The sequence below is a fragment of the Tupaia chinensis genome, unplaced genomic scaffold (assembly GCF_000334495.1).
Source record: "Tupaia chinensis unplaced genomic scaffold, TupChi_1.0 Scaffold141044_1, whole genome shotgun sequence".
In the NCBI taxonomy this organism is placed as follows: Eukaryota; Metazoa; Chordata; class Mammalia; order Scandentia; family Tupaiidae; genus Tupaia; species Tupaia belangeri.
This window is the reverse complement of record NW_006200910.1, coordinates 83,335-104,873: the sequence shown is the minus strand read 5'-3', so window position 1 is coordinate 104,873 and position 21,539 is coordinate 83,335. Positions and strand designations below refer to the sequence as shown.

The 21,539-nt window shown below is 40.6% G+C and overlaps 1 protein-coding gene across 1 annotated transcript in view; it reads left to right on the top strand.

Moving 5' to 3' along the window:
* Positions 1-21,539, top strand: part of TP53BP1 (tumor protein p53 binding protein 1) — a 106,828-nt gene that overhangs the window by 34,846 nt on the left and 50,443 nt on the right. Inside the window, exons 11-12 of the mRNA XM_006162855.3 lie at positions 5,167-5,378; positions 19,232-20,552. Coding sequence (XP_006162917.1) covers positions 5,167-5,378; positions 19,232-20,552 — 1,533 coding nt within the window. The remainder of the gene's footprint in view (positions 1-5,166; positions 5,379-19,231; positions 20,553-21,539) is intronic.

The following is a 21,539-nucleotide window of genomic DNA, read 5'->3' as shown; positions in this document are numbered from 1 at the left end:
CTTTGTTTCTCATATTTTTTTGTGTTTCTGTGATAGTTTCTGGTCATCTGATTATACGTTTCTTCTTAATTTCTTGGAGTTAATTCTAAGCATTCAGAAGTGTGTGGGAGGAGGCGAACCACAATCTCTCTGCAGTTCCATTTCCCTGATGCTCACCAAGCAACCTGCACTTTTGACTTTGGAAATGGCTATTACAAATCTTCACAGTTTCTAGAGAATTAGGTACGCCTGGGCTGAGCTGCAGGATTTCAGCTGAGAATTCAGAGGCATGTGAGAGGAGATGAGCATTGTTCTCTGCAGCTCCATACTTCTCCCTGCTGCTCACTCCGCAGTCTCTCTTCTCTGAATTTAAGTCATTTGCTGGTGTATTCACTTTTGACTAATTGCATGGAGAAGGTTTCTGCAGCTTTAAGATCATGTGCCTTGCTTTAGGAATGGTACTTCGGAAGCAATTTCTCTTTACTACTGTGTTTTGCAACATAGTATCCAAAGAAAGAGATTTGGGGTTCGGATTTATAAGGAGGAGTTTCTTCCTTCAGGCATTAGGTTTCCTAAAGTTTGAGGATTCCTGTGCTCTTAAAAGTATTCATACTTGGCTACTGTGCAGCTAGGCCTGTCTAGACACTCAGTATGTGGAGGCTGAATAGCAGAGTGAGAAAGTAAGATTAAAAAAAAAAAAAAAAAGAAAAAGGAAAAGAAAACAAAGGGGGAAAAAGACAAAAACAACTGAAAAAGGAAAAAAAATTTTGAACAGCAAAAAATGAAATCTCTGCAGTGCTTGGGACACACCTCAGATTGAAATGGTTTCTGAAATTAGCAAAAGAAAGAAAAGGTCAGAGGTAAGAAGAAATACTTTTTTTAAAAAAAAATTTATTTATCCATTCATTCATTCATTCATTCATCCAATTATTTTTTAATTTGACCAGAGAGAGATACAGAGAATGAGAGAGGAAAGTGAGAAAGCAAGTCACCAGGTCCAGGACTCAAACCATGGTCAGCCATGTGAGAGTGTCCAGCACCTTAACCACCACGCCACCTGCTGGTCCCAAGAAGAAAGGTTTAAAAAAATTTAAAAAAGAAAAGAAAAAATTCAGAGAGAGAGAAAGAAGATAGAGGTCGCCCTTCCTGTCTGACCTTTTTTGGGGTCTGAAAGATGGGGTTTAAAGCAGAGATTCAGTCCTAAATATGTGTGCATGTATGTACACACACACACGCACCCAGCATGTTTTTCAGACTACCGAAGTTGGGATTTGAACCATGGTTGGCCATATGAGATCTAGCTTTCTATCCACAGTGCATAAACCACCATACTGCAGTGCTGACCCTTAACTATCTCTTAAGTGTGGTTTATCTATGACTTTCCTCTCCTACAAAGTTTGTCTTGTCTTTTTCTTTTACCAATCACTTGTAGGTTTCCAAGCGTACTAGTATTAATATTATTCTAAACATGATTAGTATCATTTTAGTAAAAAAAAAGAAAAAGGCAAATTCATTCCACAAAAAAACCTGTAAATGAAAGTTTAATTGGTTAATTTGAATAGTTTATTTTTCTTTCTTTCTTTCTTTCTTTCTTTCTTTCTTTCTTTCTTTTTTTTTTTTTTAACTTTTTGCTATAGGATATGTGCACTTGAGAGAGAGAGAGAGAAAAAAATCACCTCCCAAGGGTAATGGCCATGCCATAATTCCTTCTCCTCTAGTGTCCTTTTGGGATTTTGGGCATGCACCCACACGTGCTTCAAGTAATTTTCAAGCTGCTGGGTCAGGAACTTCAATCACACATCTGGCCATGGTGGGATCTAATGCTTTAACCTCCATGCCACCTGCTGGCCCCTGAATAGTTTCTTCTGTCTGTAGTGTGAGCACTGAAAACATATAAAAATAATTACATTAGAATTGCTTTCTCAGGACCAGCAGATAGTGTAATGGTTACGTCGCTGGACTCACAAGTAGTTGATTACGGTTTGAGTCCTCAACCCAGCAGCATAAAACTCACACCAGCTTAAAATTCACACCAGGCACATGTGTATATGTGTTCAAAATCCTGAGAGAAGAACAGAGGAAAAAGGATTTCAGCATGGCCATCCCCCCCGGGGAATGATTTCTTATCTTCCGTCTCTTTGTCTCTCCTAACAGTTGTTAGGAGAAAAAGGGTGATGAATGCAATACATGGTTATAGGGCACGTATCCTATAGCAAAAAAACTCTCTCTCAAAAAAAAAGACAAATACTTTCTTCCTGATTTTGAATATAATCAGTACTTTATATACAAAATTTTGAAAATATATAGGCAAGTAATGAGGAAAGAAAGTAAAATGTGATACCATAACCTAGATATAATTACAGTTAGTACTAGTATATATTTCTTTTCAGATTTTTTTTTTTTTTTTGCCATACTGTGTATGCATTCTCCAGAGAGAGACAGAAAGAAAGAGGAAAAGTCCCTGGGGGGATGGCCATGCCACTATCCCTTCTTCATTTTCCTATTAGGAGTTTGGGTATGCACGCATGTGCTCCTGGCATGATTTTCAAGTTGCCAGATTTGGGACTGAACTGTGGTTGGCCAGGTGGGAGTCCAGCACCTTACCCACAGCCATCTGCTGGCCCTCCTTTCAGAATGTTTTTAATGCATAATATAAAAAACATTTTTGTGCATTTGACATTATATACATAATTCAATTTTTTTAACGTAATGTACAGTATTTTTTTCAGTTGTATTTTGGATTTAATGCATTTGCTTAATATATACATTGGTGTTTGTACAATTGTATATGCTTTTTAAAAATTTTTGGTTTTGCCATAGGATGTGTACATTTGGCATAGAGGGAGAGGAGGGAGAGAGAGAGAGAGGGAAACTGAGAAGTCATCTCTGCCCCTGCCTTCCACCTTCCCTCCCCGCTGTGGGGATTTCTCCTCCATTATCCTCTCGGGATTTTGGGCATGTATGTACATGTGCCTGGTGTGTTTTTCCAGATGCCAGGTCCAGGACTTGAACTATGTAGTTGGCATTGTGGGATCTATTTGCCTTAACCACCATGCCACTGGCTGGCCTTATATAAGCTTTTTATATTTGTTAGGTCTTCTTCATATTTTATTGCTAGATTGTTAACCTAAGGGCTTTTTATATTGTAGTATCTTGAGCAACAGGGTCCTTAATGTACTTTGCATTGGCAAGAAAAGTTAAAGGGCTATGAAAATACTTAACTGTGCTAGTGCATTGAAGGCCTGTAGTGCCTAGTAGTATTAGATTTGTACATGAAGTTGGTCCAGCTAAGCAACAAGGATAGGTGTTGAGGTTGGGGTGAGGGTAGTCAGTAACATGAATGTACATTATGGGAGAAAATGAAATATTTTAAGTAGTTTTTGAGTGGCGTAAAGAAGTAAGGTTGAGGGAACCAGCAGTTAGCGTAATGGCAATGTCGCTGGACTCCCCTGTAGTCGACCGCGGTTCGCGTCCCGGACTCGGTGGCTTAAACCTTACGCCGGGCGCGTGTGCGTGCGTGCCCAAGATCCCGAGAGGAGAATGGAGGAGAAGGGATTGCGGCGTGACCATCCCCCCTGGGGGGTGATTTCTCGCTTTCTGTCTCTATGTCTCTCTGTCTGTCTGGCGAGTGCACGCGCCCTATAGCAAAAACCTCTCAAAAAAAAAAAAAAAAGTAAAGTTGATTGACAGTATGTTGTTAGGAGAAAAAGGGTGATGAATACAATACATGGTTAGCTAGGCTGGTTCCAAGGAAGGTGGTTAGCCTATGGGTGGGTAGTATAATATGAAGAAGCAGAGTTTTGTGTTCTGTGTATGTCTTCCCTCCTGAGCAATTTGTGTCAGGATTAGCCTCTTGTACTTTTTTTTTAGCTCTTCGATAAATCAGTACTCATTGGCACTGATCGTTTTATTTTTTTCTTTCTCTATTTGTTCAGGCATCCATTTCTCTGCACTTAGCAGTTGTTAATGCCGATACAATATAATAAGTTCTTTTTTTTAAAAATTCTTTTTTATTTAATTTTTCTATCATTACTAATTTTTTTTAAATTTGACCAAAGAGAGACAGAGAAAGAGAAAGTGAGAAAGCAAGCCACCAGGTCTGGGACTAGAACTTTAGTCAGCCACATGGCAGTAGAGTGCCTTAACCACTACGCCACCTACTGGTCCCCACAAGTTCTTAACTATGTAGATATTGATTTAGAATGGTGTTGTTTTCCTGCTTTCCAAGACCTGTGGCAGAATACACAATGGTTACACTGGGTTCCATTAATCTGCGCATTTCTATATGGAATGTGACAGGCTGAGCTGTATTGTGGAAAAGTGTTCAGAGGAGTTAAGGTAATTTAGCATTTTTTTTTTTTGGAGAGGTTTTTTCGCTATAGGGCGCGTACGCTCGCCAGACAGACAGAGAGAGACATAGAGACAGAAAGCGAGAAATCACCCCCCAGGGGGGATGGTCACGCCGCAATCCCTTCTCCTCCATTCTCCTCTCGGGATCTTGGGCACGTACGCACACGTGCCCGGCGTGAGTTTTAAGCTACCGGGTCCGGGACGCGAACCGCGGTCGACTACGTGGGAGTCCAGCGACATAGCCATTACGCTAACTGCTGGTTCCCAAGGTAATTTAGCATTTTTTGGTGAATGGGTGGGTATTTTCAGATGAACCCCATTTTAATTTATCTGAAAATAATGAGCATGGGAACCCCCTCTCACCTCCAGCTGAGGTAATTATTGTTCGATTGCTAAGCTAGCTTAATCTACTATCCTGTCAGCTTTTCTGAAAATTAAGTCACTATTTTTCAGGGAGAGAAATTTCTTTTTTTTTTTTTTCTTTAAGATTTTTTGCCATAGGGCATATGCTCTTGGTTGAGAGACAGAGAGAGAGACAAGAGATGAGAGATGGTGAGAGGGAAAGTGAGAAATCACCCACCAGGGTGGATAGCCACACTGGATTCCTTCTCCTCTATTCTCCTCCTGGGATTTTGGGGATGCATGCACACGTGCCTGGTGTGATTTTCAAGCCACCAGTCCAGGCTTGAACTGTGGTCAGCCATGTGGGAGTCTAGTGCCTTAACCACCATGCTACCTGCTGGCCCCAAAGAAAATTTCTGTAATGAATTGTTGCTAGTGCTTGAATAATTTTGATGAATGATTATTTCTCAATTTGTTTTTCCTATTTTAAACCAGATGACCAGCCAATAGACATGTCAATGTTATCTGAAGGAGGAGGAGAGCCTTTTCAGAAGAAACTCCAAGATGATGAACAAATGGAGCGAGAAAACCCCCCTGTCCCACTTGAGCCCACTGTATCACCACAAGTCTCAACACCAGTATCTCAGAGCACACCAGTCTTCACTCCTGGGTCACTTCCGATCCCATCCCAGCCTGAGTTTTCTCATGTGAGTATTATCGTGTAGAAAGTTTTTCATCCTAGCATATCTCTTCTCCCTTCAAAGTTTATCTCTTTTCTCCATGAGGGAGAGAGAACAGGCATCCCCAACAAGGTCTCCATGCTGCTGTTCACCCTGGTCCCAGCCAGCCTGGATCATGACTGTGCACAAAGAGACCCCAGGATGAGAACCTGGGACTTTCCCATGTGGTTCCACTTGTATTATGGCTATGTCACTGTTTGGTACTTTTTACAAAAAACTAGCATGTTTTAGTTATAATCTATTAACCATAAAGTTTACCCATATAAGTATACAATTTAGTGATGTTTTAATAAATTTACAGAGTTATACAACTGTCATCACAATTCAGTTTCAGAACATTTCCAAAGTCTCCTAACATTCTTGATGTATTTTTTATTTTTTAATTTTGTACTGTATCACTAAACTTTTTGAAAATGTTACTGCAAATTGAAAGGGGGCATGAATCGTCATTCTACCTTAATTAACTACTGTTATTTTTGTCTTTCCACACGGTTATTTAAAAAAAAAAATTGTTTGTAAAAACAAACTTTAGGCGTTGGCAGGTGGAGTTGTAGTTGATACTGGACTCTCCTACATGACTGACCGTGATTTGAGTCCCAGACCTGGCGGCTCCTTTTCAGAAGAAACTCCAAGATGATGAACAAATGGAGCGAGAAAACCCCCCTGTCCCACTTGAGCCCACTGTATCACCACAAGTCTCAACACCAGTATCTCAGAGCACACCAGTCTTCACTCCTGGGTCACTTCCGATCCCATCCCAGCCTGAGTTTTCTCATGTGAGTATTATCGTGTAGAAAGTTTTTCATCCTAGCATATCTCTTCTCCCTTCAAAGTTTATCTCTTTTCTCCATGAGGGAGAGAGAACAGGCATCCCCAACAAGGTCTCCATGCTGCTGTTCACCCTGGTCCCAGCCAGCCTGGATCATGACTGTGCACAAAGAGACCCCAGGATGAGAACCTGGGACTTTCCCATGTGGTTCCACTTGTATTATGGCTATGTCACTGTTTGGTACTTTTTACAAAAAACTAGCATGTTTTAGTTATAATCTATTAACCATAAAGTTTACCCATATAAGTATACAATTTAGTGATGTTTTAATAAATTTACAGAGTTATACAACTGTCATCACAATTCAGTTTCAGAACATTTCCAAAGTCTCCTAACATTCTTGATGTATTTTTTATTTTTTAATTTTGTACTGTATCACTAAACTTTTTGAAAATGTTACTGCAAATTGAAAGGGGGCATGAATCGTCATTCTACCTTAATTAACTACTGTTATTTTTGTCTTTCCACACGGTTATTTAAAAAAAAAAATTGTTTGTAAAAACAAACTTTAGGCGTTGGCAGGTGGAGTTGTAGTTGATACTGGACTCTCCTACATGACTGACCGTGATTTGAGTCCCAGACCTGGCGGCTTGCTTTCTCACTTTCTCTTTCTCTCACTCTCGCTGTTGCTCTCTCTCTCTCTGGTCAAATTAAAATAAATAAAGTTAAATAAAAATAATTCTTTTTTAAAAAAGAGGAAGAAACATAAACTTTAATCTTCTTTTTCCAGTTAACATTATGTCATAATTTCCAGTGTTGTATAGTCTTTATATTACCCTTTCAAAAGTTGTGCAATATTTGTTAAGAGTTGATGTGTTATAACTTATTCATGTACCTTGGGTATCAGTATGGTTTTTGACTTTCTGATGTGTATTTTCTTCTGAAATCTAGAGAAAGGTAAAATCTTAATTTGTGTCATTTTAAATTTAATTATTTTAAGAAATGAAGTGCTAGTTTCATAGTGATTTAGAGGTCCTTAATTAAATCTAAATGTGGCCATGTTAATGTTAGGTCTAAGTGCCTGTTATTATAAGACCTGAAATGGGGGAGTTATAGTATTGTTATTGAGAGAATGACTTTCGTTCCTTTCAGTTTGCAGGTGTTGTAACAAGAGTTTATATTTAAAAGTAAAATTGGAAAATGAATACTAATGAAATATGCCATGAATTTAGTGAGGAGGGAATCTTAGAAAAAAACAAACTGAATTGCTTTCAGGAGTTTGATTACTCTCTTTAAAGAATTATTTTACTTAGTTAATTTATTATTTTTATTTTTTATTTTGACCAGAGAGAGAGAGACAGAGAGAGAGAGAGAGAAAGTGAGAAAGCAACCAACCAGGTCTGGAACTCGAACTGTAGTTGGCCCTGTGGGGGAATTTAGTGAGGAGGGAATCTTAGAAAAAAACAAACTGAATTGCTTTCAGGAGTTTGATTACTCTCTTTAAAGAATTATTTTACTTAGTTAATTTATTATTTTTATTTTTTATTTTGACCAGAGAGAGAGAGACAGAGAGAGAGAGAGAGAAAGTGAGAAAGCAACCAACCAGGTCTGGAACTCGAACTGTAGTTGGCCCTGTGGGGAGTCCAGCATATTAACCACCACGCCACCTGCCAACCCCGTTTTCTGGAGTTTTATAAAACTTGTTTTGTCAAAGAACTCTATTTTATACAAATCATTTGAAGTGACTTGGTGGAGTGGTTAAGAATAAGGATGCCAGAATCAAAACTTCCTGGACTCATTTGAGTTTATCATTATTGCTTTTGTGACCACTTGAAACTGAGACTCTGTTTCCTCTTCAAATAGGGATATTGATACTCCCTACCTATCTCATAGAGTCTTTGTAAAGGTTGTGAATGAATGTGTGTGTATACACATATGCCATGCACTTGGTAAACACTACACAGGGCAGCCGTTGTTAGCAATGAGAGTAGAAGATAAAGTTAGGTAGAGATGAAGTGGATATTAAATTACCATGCATCTTTTTCTTTAGCTCTTATTCTCTATCAAAGTTATATGTGAATATACATAGCTTACAAGTGTCATCAGACTTTAAGGATGAGCTACAATATAAGACAGATACAGAGCACTAAGAATTGTCCAGAAAAGGTACCCGATGTTAAAGAGAATGGTAACAGATGTTTATCAGTGACCAAAAAGGACGTTTATTAGAATGAATGTCTTTGCAAAGTTTTCCCTAAATGAATGTCTTTGCAAAGGTTTCCCTACTAGTCAGGAGAAATGATGCCTGGCCATAAAGGAGAATTGACTTTAAGAATTATTGAAAGGGACCAGCAGGTGGCGTGGTGGCTAAGGTGCTAGACACTCCCACATGGCTGACCACGGTTTAAGTCCTGGACCTGGTGGCTTGCTTTCTCACTTTCTCTGTCTTTCTCTGGTTAAATTAAAATCAATGAATGAGTAAATAAAATTAAATAAATAATTCTTAAAAAAAATAAAGTATTATTGATGTACTTGGGGCTGGCAGGTAGCATGGTGATTAAGGGCTACGGACTCCCACATGGCTGACCACAGTTCAAGTCCTGGACCTGGCAGCTTGCTTTCTTACTTTCTGTCTCTCTCTTTCACTCTGTCCCTCTCTGGTCAAATTTAAATGAATAAATGGATAAATAAAATAAAATAATTTTAAAAAAAGAACTATCGAAGTTTTTACTCTACTTTTAGGATTTACCAGAGACCTTCAACAATGAAAATTTGGATAAACAAGTGATTTTGGGGACCAGCAGTTGGCATAATGGCTATGTCGCTGGATTCCCAAGTAGTTGACCATGGTTTGAGTCCTGGAATCGGTGGCTTAAGCTCATGCCAGGCGCATGTGCTGCGTGTGCGTGCGTGCCAAAGATCCTGAGAGGAGAATGGAGGAGAAGGGATTGCGGCGTGGCCATCCATCCTGAGATTTCTCACTTTCTGTCTCTCTGCCTCTGTCTTGTCTTTCTGGCTAGTGCACGCGCCCTATAGCACAACCTCTCCAAAAAAAAAAAAACCCAAAAAAACAAAACAAACAAGTGATTTTGAACATAGCTTGAAAATTCCTAGAACCTAAGATGACTCTCTTCAGATTTCTTTGGATTCATATTTAGGATTCTGTAGTCAGTTTAATCCATCCCTCCTGAAAAATATCTGTGAAGAATACTTTTATAACATAGCCTTTATTTATTGATTGATTGATCTATTGAGAGGTTTTTGCTATAGGGTATGTGCCCACACCAGAAAGACAGAGAGAGACAGAGAAACAGAAAGTGAGAAATCACTCTCCAGGGGGGATGGCCACGTCTCAATCCCTTCTCCTCCATTCTCCTCTCAGGATCTTGGGCACATACACACACGCACCCAGCATGAGTTTAAGCCACCGGGTCCGCTCTAGAACTGTGGTCGACTACATGGGAGTCCAGCGACATAGCCATTATGCTATCTGCTGGTCCCTATAATATAGCCTTTAAATTAAGGGTTTCATTTCAGTTCATCAGCTGTAGTAAAAGCCAAAAAAAAAAGAGTCAGTTAAAAACAAGGCCTTTTGAGAATGGAGGAGAAGGGATTGTGGTGCGGCCATCTCCCCAGGGGGTGATTTCTTACTTTCTGTCTCTCTCTGTCTCTCAGGAGAGCACACATGCCCTATAGCAAAAATCTCTCTCAAAACAAAGAAACAAACACAAGGCCTCTGACTACCCCTACCCTAGGACAGCCACTTTTAGTTCTTTAAGCTTTTTCTTTTGGTATTTACCTCTGTAATTTTGTATACCATGCTTTTGTTTTCATAGATTCAATATTTCTTGTGCACATGTGTTTATCTTAGGCTCTTACTATGTTGTGGTCCTCCTGCTTCAGCCTCCTAAGTATCATTTTTTTTTTATACCAGAGCTTTTAGGGTGGCCTGGTGATTGCACCTGGGCATTCCACGTGGCTTCAGCCAGCATGCTGTCATGACTGGACTCATAAATCTGTTTCTAAAATACTTTTGTTCAGTTCCCCACCTTCCAGGTATAGTAACGTCTTAATTTTCTATGGATTTGGTCAGCCCTATAGCTTGACAGTTGAGGCAGCTGGATCCCACATGGCCAGCCTTGTAGTTCAAGCATGTACTGACGGGTTGAGAAATATGCCAGGTGTGTGTGCATGTGTGTGCGCTCAAAATCCCAGAAAGAGGGAGAGATGGAGATGTGATTGCAGAGTGACCATGCCCCATGGGAGATTCTTTCTTGCTCGCTCTCTCACTTTCTCTGTCTCTGCTGAGTGTGTGTGCCCTCTGGCAATCCTTCCTTCCTTCCTTCCTTCCTTCCTGTTAATTTGATCAAAGAGGGACATAGTGAGAGAGAGAGAAAGTGAGAAAGCAAGCTGCCAGATCCAGGACTTGAACCATGGTTGGCCATCTGAGAGTCCAGTGCCATTAACCACCACACCACCTGCCGATTCCTGTGTAGGTTATTATTGAGTTTACATTATTATGACCATTACATTATTATGATGCTATAAACAGCAGAGCCTGTGGAATATTGTGATTATTTTTTCACAGTTCCATGGTTTCTTTTTTCTAAAATTAACGTCTTTTTTAGTTTTCTTTGAACTTAAAAACTAAATCAACCATAGACTCTAAATTGTCAAAATCGCCTTATAGGCTGTTCCCAGTTTTAAACTTCTGTCTTATCTTTTTGGAAAAATCTCTTTTAGAATCTCCTGGCTTCTTTTTTTTAAGAATTATTTATTTATTTAATTTAATTTTGTCATCATTACTCTTTAATTTGACCAGAGAGAGAGAAAGGAAAAGTGAGGAAACAAGCCACCAGGTCCAGGACTCGAACCATAGTCAGCCATGTATAAGTCCAGTGCCTTAACCACCACACCACTTGCTGACTCTAGCTTCCTGATTTCTAATATATATTGTTCCCCTTTGTACATGGTACATTCTGTCACCTCCCTTAACCATCATCCTTGGAGATTCTCTTTACCTTTATGTTGGATCCCTTTTGGGCTTCCTGTCTTCTTACTTAGTCTACTCCATTGTTATGCTGGAGGACATTTCCAGTAGCATTTTTTAAAGTTTGTTTATTTGTTTTATGAGAGATGGGTGCTCTGGACGAGGTCTTCATGCCATGATCCTCCTTCCAGCTAAGTTCATGGGAGTGTTCAGGTGGACCTAGGATGTGAACCTAGAGCTTTACCATATGACCTACAGGATCACACAGCCCCTATTGGTTGCAGCATTGCAGTGGGCCTTTAGAAGCCTTTATTCTGCTGTCACACTTGATTTGTTGTTTGTAGGGGTGTAGAATTCTTTTTTTAAATAATTATTTTATTTAGTTTTAGTTATTATTTTTATTTTTTAATTTGACCAGAGAGAGAGAGAGAGAAAGTGAGAAAGCAAGCCTCCAGGTCCAAGATTTGAACCTGGTGGGAGTCCAGTGCCTTAACCATCATGCCACCTGCTAGCACCAGGAATGAAAAATTCTAAGTTGGAAATAATTTAAAGTTTATGAAGGGATTACTCTTTGCCTTCAGACATTCAGTACTGCTGAGATGTGTGAAGACAGTCTGATCCTGATCTTCAATATGTGACCTGTTTTACTTTCTTACTGGAATCCTGTAGGATCTTCTCTTTGTCCCCAGTGTTCTGAAATTCCAGGCCTTTGGCATAGGCCTATTTTCATTCATTATGGGGCACTTTGTAGACTCTGTCAGTTTAGAAAATAAGGTCCTTTAGTTCGAGGAAACTGAATGATTTCTTTAATTTTTTCCCTTTGTTTTCTCTATTTTTTCTTTACTTTTTTTTATTCCCGGTTTCTTTTCTTTTATGAGAGAAAGAGAGATACATATAAACACCCTCAATAGGACCTCAACATACTATGTTCCCTCCATCCTTCACCCTGGTCCTTCTAGCCATCCAGGATTACACTCACTTCAATTTGTTCATGTCAACATAAAATATGAATCTTCTGTTTTTTTTTTTTTTTCCAAAAATTATTTAACTTCGTAAATTTATCATTTTAATTTGACCAGAGGGGGACAGAGTAAGAGAGAGAGAGAGAGAGAGAAAGGGAAAGTGAGAAAGCAAGCCGCCAGGTCTGGGACTTGAACCACTGTTGGCCATGTGGGAGCCCAGCAGCCTTAACCACTATACCAACTGCCACCCTACTCCCCTTCCTTTTTTTTTTAAAGAATTATTTATTTAACTTTATTGATTATTATTATTATTATTTGGTTTGATTGGAGAGAGACACAGAGAGGTAGAGATAGATAGTTTGAAAGCAAGCTGCCAGGTCTGGGACTCAAGCGTGGTCAAACATTTGGGAGACCAGCACCCCAACCACCATGCCACCTGCTGGCCCTTACTCTGTTCTTTTTTTTTAATGGAATACCAATTGTTTGGATGTTTAAAGCTCTACAGTAATCTTTTTATTATTTTGGCTCCTATTTCCACCAGTCTCTCTTTTTTTTAATTTCAGTCTTTTTTTAGTGGTTTTTGCCTTAGGGTGCGTGCATTCACTAGAGAGAGAAAGAGACAGTGAAAGGGAAAATGAGAAATCATCCCCAAGGGGAGATGGTCATGTTACAATCCCTTTTTCTCCATTCTCCTCTCAGGATTTGGGCACACATGGACATGTACTCAGTGTGAGTCTCAAGCCACCAGGTCTGGGGCTTGAACTGAGTTGGCCATGTGGAAGTCTAGTACCTTAACTACCATGCCACTTGATAATACCAAAAAGTTCCCTACTCTTGGGGCCGGCAGGTGGCGTGGTGGATAGGGGCGCTGGACTCCCACATGGCCAACCACGGTTCAAGTCTCGGACCTGGTGGCTTGCTTTCTCACTTCCTCTCTCTCTCTCTGTCTCTCTCTGATCAAACTGGAAAATAATAATGATAATAATAATAAATAAAGTTAAATAAAATAATTTTAAAAAAAAAAAAAAAACAAAGTTCCCTACCCTTAAGAAATTATGTGTCAGGGCTGGTCAGTGTTGTGGTGGTTAGGGCACTGGATTACCTACCACATGCTTGACCGTGGTTTGAGTCCCAGACCTGACAGCTTGCTTTCTCACTCTTCCTCTCTCTCTCTTTCTCTATGGTCAAATTAAAAAAAAAAAAAAAAGTTAAATAAAATTAATCCTACAAAACAGAAAAAAAATTATTTATCAAACTCCTACATAACTTCTCTTTTTAAAACATTATGTATTTATTGAGACCAGCAGATGGCATAATCGTTACATTACTAGACTTCCACATAGTCAACTGTGGTTTGAATCCTGTACCTGATGACTTAAAACTCATGCCAGATTGGGGACCAGTAGGTGGTGTGGTGGTTAATACGCTGGACACTCCCACGTGGCTGACCACGTTTTGAGTCTCGGACTTGAAGGCTTGCTTTCTCACTCTCTCTCTGTCTTTCTCTGGTCAAATTTTTAAAAATCTCATAAATGAATGAATAAATAAAATTCGATAATTCTTAAAAAAAAAAAACAAAACCACACACACACAAACTCATCTGGGCATGTGTGCATGTGTGCCCAAGATCCTGAGAGGAGAATGGAGGAGAAGGGATTGTGGTGTGGCCATCCCCCCTGGGGTGATTTCTCGCTTTCTATCTCTCTGTCTCTCTCTGTCTCTTTGGTGAATGCCTGTGCCCTATAGCAAAAATCTCTATAAGAGTGATAAAATAATTTTAAAAACTATGCATTTATTTATTTCCAGAGGGCATATGTGCTTGCACCCATGCTTGAAGGAGAGAGAGAAAGCACCTTCACAGAGTGTGGTCATGCCACAATCCCCTCTCCTCCATTTTCCTCTCAGGAGTTTGGATATGCATGTACACATGCCTCACATGCTTTTCAAAGGCTGCTGGTTCCAGGACTCGAACCTGCTATTGACCATGTGGAATTTGGTCACCTTATCTGTCATGCCACCAGCTGGCTCAAATTAATTACTTTCTTCTTTTTCTTTTTTAGATTTTTGCCATAGGACACATGAGCTCTTCTGGAGAGAGACAGAGACAGAGAAGGAAAGTGAGAAATCACCCCCCAGGAGGGATGGCCATGCCACAGTCCCTGGGGATTTGGGGCACACATGCACACATGCCTGGCATGTCTTTGAAGTTACCAGGTCCAGGACTTGAACCACTAGCTGACCTTGTGGGATCTAGTACCTTAACCACCATACCACCTGCTGGCTCTCAAATGAATTACTTTAAAATTTCTTTTTAAAATTTTTAAAAAAGATTTATTTAATTTTATTTATTCATTCAGTTATTTTAATTTGACCAGACAGACAGACACACAAACACACACACACACACACACACACACACAATGCGAGAAAGCAAGCCACCAGGTTCAGGACTCAAACTCAGGTCGACCATGTGGGAGTGTCCAGTGCCTTAACCACCATGCCACCTGCTGGTCTCTCAAATGAATTACTTGTAAACTCATATATGGATTCAGTTTTTTTAATTGGTTAGATGCAATGAATTTAGGTCTGTACTGAATCTAAACTTAGAAATTGACTTATATTGAGCATAATCCTGACCGTTCTCTCCATCAGTCTTTATCCAGAGCCTTGTGAGATTTTGTTCACTTGGTTCTCTTATTCTGACCAGGCCTCCAGGGAGCCTTAGCACTGTTGATTATTAGGGTCCAGATACTTGGAATATGGCTAGATCATGGCAATTTTTAGAAATATAGCCTTTTGATATTCTAGTCACCTCACATTCTACTCTGACTGAAATTCTACCTATTTTGTAAAAATTGCTTGAAAAGTCACATGACTATTTACTTTAATTATGCTGAAAAGTTTTTTTTTTTTAAGAGAGGTTTTTGCTATAGGGCGCGTGCGCTCACCAGACAGAGACATAGAGACAGAAAGCGAGAAATCACCCCCCAGGGGGGATGGTCATGCCACAATCCCTTCTCCTCCATTCTCCTCTCGGGATCTTGGGCACACATGCACACACGCCCGGCGTGAGTTTTAAGCCACTGGGTCCGGGACGCGAACCGCGGTTGACTACGTGGGAGTCCAGCGACATAGCCATTACGCTAACTGCTGGTTCCCAAAAGTATTTATAATGGTGAGCAAATCCTTAATGAGTACGGGGCTTCCTTTTGGGGTTATAAAAATGTTTTCATTTCCAAAAATGGAGATGATAGTTGCATAACATTGTGAATGCACTGAAGGACAACAAATTGTTTGCTTTAAAATGGATTAATTATGGAACCAGCAAATGGTGTAATGGTTACGTTGCTGGACTCCCACATGACAAACCAAGGTTCAAGTCCTGGACCCAGCTGCTTGAAACTCACACCAGATGCACATACATGTGTGCCCAAAATCCTGAGAAGAGAAAAGATTGTGGTGTGACTATCCCCTTTAGGGGGTGATTTCTCACTTTCTGTGTGTGTGTGTATGTGTGTGTGTGTGTCTGTCTGTCTGTCTCCAGCGAGTGCATGTGCCTTATAGCAAAAATCTTTAAAAATCAAAAAATTGATTGGGACCAGCAGATGGCATAATGGTTATACTGCTGGACTCCCACATAATTGATTGTGGTTGGGGTTCCGAACCCGGAGACTTGAAACTAACCCCAGTCATGTATGTGTGTGTACTCAAAATCCCGAGAGGAAAATAGAGAAGGGATTGCAACATGGCCATCCCCCTGAGGGGTGATTTTTCCCTTTGTCTTTCTGTCTGTCTCTATATTGAGCATGTGCACCCTATAGCAAAAATCTCTCTCTCAGAAAAAGGATTAATTTAATGTTATGTAAGTTCCATTATCATAAAAGGTATTCATAATTTTTTGTTTCTTTTTTATTATTTGATACGAAATATTCACTAAAAACCTTTTGGTGAGGCCTAGCCAGGTAGTGTGGTGGCTGAGGTGGCTTGATCTCACATGGCTCACTCTGTGGTTCAAGTCCCAGACATGGCCACTTGAAAAACAAATTGGGCACATCTGAGTGTATATTGAAAACCTTGAGAATGGAGGAGAAGGAATTGTGGCATGGCTCTACCCCCTGTATGGGAGTGATTTCTCACTTTCTCTCCCCTCGCCTCTCTTTGTCTCTCATGGACACATATGCCCTACAGCAAACTTAAAAAAAAAAAAGATCACATATTCTCACTTTGTGAGGAAAAATGGTCTGCATAGCTTTATGTTGAAAAGCTTTTTCAGGGGCCGGCCAGTGGTGTGTTGGTTAGGGCAGCTGGATCTCACATGATTCATTGTGCAATTTGAGTGCTGGACCCAGAGAGGTTTGGGGAGAATGCTAGGTGTGTGGATGTGCATGCCCAAAGTCCCCAGAGGAGAAAGGGGAGGTGGGGAGAGGATGGTGGTATGACCATCTCTCCCGGGGGAGTAATTTCTCGCTTTCCTCTCTTTCTCTCTCTCTGGCAAATGAACCTGCCCTATAGCAAACTTGAAAAGAAAAGCTTGTTCACAGGACCAGCAGATGGCATCACTGGACTCCCACATGGCCAACCATAGTTCAAGTCCTAGACCCAGTGGCTTCAAAATCACACCGGGCACATTTGTGTATGTACCCAAGATCTCAGGAGGAGAATGAAGGACAAGGGATTATGACATGGCCATCCCCTGGGGGGTGATTTCTCACTTTCCCCTTAACTGTATCTATCTGACTCTCTCTGGTGAGCACATACAGCGTAAGGCAAAAATCTCTATTAAAAAAAAGGTGGGAGGGGACCAGCAGCAGGCGTAATGGCTATGTCACTGAGCTCCCATGTAGTCGTCCACGGTTCGAGTGCTGAACTCAGTGGCTTAAACTCATGGTGGGCATGTGTGCGTGCATGCCCAAGATCCTGATAGGAGAATGGAGGAGAAGGGATTGCGGCGTGGCTATCCCCTTGGGGGTGATTTCTTGCTTTCTGTCTCTGTCTCTCTGTTTCTCTGGCAAGCGCATGCGCGCCTTATAGCAAAAACTTCTCTCAAAAAAAGAAAGAAAAGAAAGGGACTTGTTCAGATAATGGTGCAGTGGTAACATAACTCTCTGTAATGGCAGAACCCACGTGAGAACATCTTGGTTTATTCGTGGAGCCTCCCTTCATGTCAGGTGTGCACCTGCCTGTGATATGGGCTGGCTAGGGCTAGGGGTGGGACTTGGCCTGAAGAACCTCTTGGAAGTGCCTATCTCTCTGACTGTCACTGTCTTTCTGCCTTTTTGTTTCTCTCTTTTCCTCTATCTCTCTCATAGAGGAAATACATTTGAAAAGGAAAGATACCTATGTGTGGCTCAGTCACAGTGGCATAAGCTGTAGGGAGCTATTGCATGAAGCTGGGGCTACATTGGAGGTCCAGGATTAGTATATGCTTGTAATCCTAGCTAATTGAAGGCTGGGTGGAGGATTATATCAGAGCGACCCTCTTGGTGGGGGGGAGTCTCTCTCTCCTCCTTCCATACTTTCTTGCTCTCATTAAAAGAAAAAAAAAAGTATTCCTATTTAATTGTGGGCCGTGGATCTGTTATATACATGACATGAACTTGATACGTGTATATACATGTCTGTCTGTCTATCTGTCTTGCTGTTGGGCACACGCACTCACCATTGGGCATATGCACTCACCAGAGAGAGTGAGAAATCACTCCCCAAGTGGGATGACCACACTGCAGTCCCTTCTCCGGTCTCCTCTTGGGATTTCGACAATGCACGAACATGCACCCAGTGAGATTATCAAGCCATTAGGTCTGAGACTCAAACCGTGCAGTCAGCCACCTGGGATCCAGCATCTTAATTTTGATGCTACCTGCTGGCCCCTGAAGTTGATTTTAGTAATGTGATAATGAACAGTTTAAGTGTCTTCCCACCCTTTAAAGTTTAGTTAGTGACCCTGTCCCATGGTACATTGGGTGCCAGATCCCACGTGACCGACTGCAGCTAGAATCTGGCCTTATTAGCTTGAAAAACATGCCAGAGCACATATGTGTGTCTGCTCAAAATCCTGATGGGGTGGAGAAATGGAGGAAAAAGGGTAGCAGTGTGACTCTACCTATTGAGGGTTGTTTTTTCTCCTTCTTATTTATTTAATTTTTGAGAGATTTTTGCTGTAGGGCACGTTTTTGCACTAACCAGAAAAGCAGAGACAGACAGAAAGTGAGAAATCACCCCCCAGGGGAGATGGCCACGCCACGATCTCTTTTTCTCTATTCCCCTCTTGGGATCTTGGGCACACACGCTTACGCGTCTGGCGTGAGTTTAAGCCGCTGGGTCTGGGACTCAAACGGTGGTCGGCTGCCTGGGAGTCCAGCGACATAACCATTACACTAACTGCTAGTCCCATCCTCCTGTCTTTCTCTCACTATTGGTGAATGCATATGTCCTCTGGCAATTAAAAAACAAAAATAGGGATTATGGCATGGCCATCCTCCCAGAGGGTGATTTCTTGCTTTTTGTCTATCTGTCTCTTTCTGTCTTTCTGGAGAGTGCATGTACAAAAACCTCTCCAAAAAAAAAAAAAAAGGAAAGTTATTAATTTAGGTTTTTGTTTAGAGTATGCTTATTCTGTATCAGTGATTTCACAGCAAAGACACTAACCAGAGTGACTTGTGTTAATGAAGAGATTGGTGATAATGAGTTTTGTATTCCTGAGGTTACAGTCCTAGAGTTCTTTAATTTTTTAATAATTAATTTAGAAATTTTACTTTTTTTTGGAGAGGTTTTTGCTATAGGGCGGCGTGCGCTCGCCAGACAGAGAGAGACATAGAGACAGAAAGCAAGAAATCACCCCCCCAGAGGGGATGGCCATGCAGTAATCCCTTCTCCTCCATTCTCCTCTTGGGATCTTGGGCAAACACACACACACGCCCGGCATAAGTTTTAAGCCACCAGGTCCGGGACACGAACCGTGGTCAACTACATGGGAGTCCAGCGACATAGCCATTATACTAACTGCTGGTCCCAATTTAGAAATTTTAGATGAATGCAAGGTTATATATAAAAGACATGATTGTGAATAAATCATTGTTTGTCTTTTATTCTTCCTTAGGACATTTTCATTCCATCACCAAGTTTGGAAGAACAATCTAATGATGGCAAGAAAGGTGTAGATTTGCATAATTCATCTTTGACTGTTGAGTGTTCTAAAACTTCAGAGATTGAACCAAAGAATTCCACTGAAGATCTTGGGCTATCTTTGACAGGGGATTCTTGCAAGTTAATGCTTTCTGCAAGTGAGTATAGTCAGTCTCCAAAGCCAGAGAGCTTGAGTCCTCAAAGGATGGATGAAGATGGAGAAAACGCACAGATTGAAGACACTGAACCTGTATCACCAGTTCTCAACTCTAAACTTATTCATGCCGAAAATGTCCAGATAAATCTAGCACAGGATGGCCAAGTAGAACTGAGTCAGAGTTATGATAAAACAAAGAACGATAACACAGAGACCAGAGACGACATTAATATTTTAGCCACGGATTGCAAAGGCAGAGAAGAAACTGTAGCAGAAGATGTTTGTATTGATCTCACTTGTGATTCAGGGAGTCAGGCGGTTCCTTCTCCAGCTACTCGATCTGAGGCACTCTCTAGTGTGTTAGATCAGGAGGAAGCTATGGAAATTAAAGAACACCATCCAGAGGAGGGATCTTCAGGGTCTGAGGTGGAAGAAATCCCTGAAACTCCCTGTGAAAGTCAAGGAGAGGAAGCCAAAGAAGAACATATGAAAAGCATCCCGCTGCACCTTTCCCTGACTGAAGCTCATTCCCCAGGGTTGTGTCTTAAAAAGGAAATTCCAAAACAAGAATGTCCAGAAGCTATGGAAGTTGAAACCACTGTGATTAGTATTGATTCTCCTCCAAAGCTGCCAGTACTTGACCAAGAATTGGAACAGAAGGATCAGGAAGCTTGGGAAGAAGCAACTTCAGAGGACTCAAGTGTTGTCATTGTAGATGTGAAGGAGCCATCTCCCAGAGTTGATGTTTCTTGTGAACCTTTGGAGGGATTGGAAAAATGTTCAGATTCGCAGTCATGGGAGGATGTTGCTCCAGAAATAGAGCCATGTGCTGAGAGTAGATTAGATACCCAGGAAGAAAAAAGTATAGACTATGAAGGCAATGTGAAATCAATGACTACAGAGAAAGAACGGATAGAGAAAGACTCTCCTCAGTCTCCCTTGCCTTTAGTGAGAGCTGATGATCTTCCAAGTCCTGACCAGGAGCTGCATCAGCCCCAGCCTCAAGAGAAAACAGATCACTCATTAACAGAAGATTCAAAAGTGGTTAATACAAAGCAGCTAGGCTCAGGTGGAATGGCTCAGTGCCTGGAGAAGGTCTCTGCTCATACGTCACAAAGCTTCTGTGAAAGTTCTAGTGGTGAGTATGAGTATGCATTGCTTTTTGTCTCCAACCAAATTATAATTTGGAATGGAATATTGGAAAGAACTGCATGCTGCGTCAGGGCTGAACATGAACTTGGGTTTATATTTAAAAACAGCAAGGAATAATTGGGAAATTTAAATTTGGTTTGATAATTTTTTCTTTATGGCAATAATTGTGGGATCAGATATCATTTGATGTTCATTAGCATTATAACTCAGGAATAGTCAGTGTGAATATTGAGAAAGTTTTCATATCTGTATTTTTCTAGTTAGGTCCCAGTCTTCTTCTGTGTGTGTGTGTGTGTGTGTGTGTGTGTGTGTGTGTGTGTATTTATTTATTTATTTTACTTATTATTACTGCTTTTTAATTTGACCATGTGGGGTGAAGTGAGAAAGTAAGCTGCCAGGTTCAGGACTCAAACCACACTTGACCATGTGGAAATCCAGTGCCTTAACCACCATTCCACCTGCCGGCCCCACATCTGTGCTTTTCTCTTCTGTAAAATGTGATAATATAGTTTCTCTGATTCTGAAGTTATAATTAAGAATTATCTGAATGACCTAAAATTCTCTGTTACTGAATATTTTTGTAACTTTATTCTCTGTAAGTGGTGTTAGTGACCTAGGTTAAGGAAGTGTCAGGGTTTATGTATTGTTTTAATGTGGTTACTTAGGAGTACTTTTATTTTTAAAGAATTATTTTATTTAACTTGACTTATTTTTATATACTTGACTTATTTTTTAATTAATTTAACTTGACTTTTTTATTTACTCATTTTAATTTGACCAGAAAGGGACACAGCAAGAAGAGGGGGAGAAAGTGAGAGAGCAAACTGCCATGTCCAGTACTTGAACTGCGGTTGGCCATGTGGTAGTCCAGCACCCTTAACTAACATGCCACCTGGAGCCCCAGGAGTACTTTTTAATGATTTTAACAGTTGTATGGAAAAGCAGCTTCTAAAATGTTGAGATAACAGTTCTA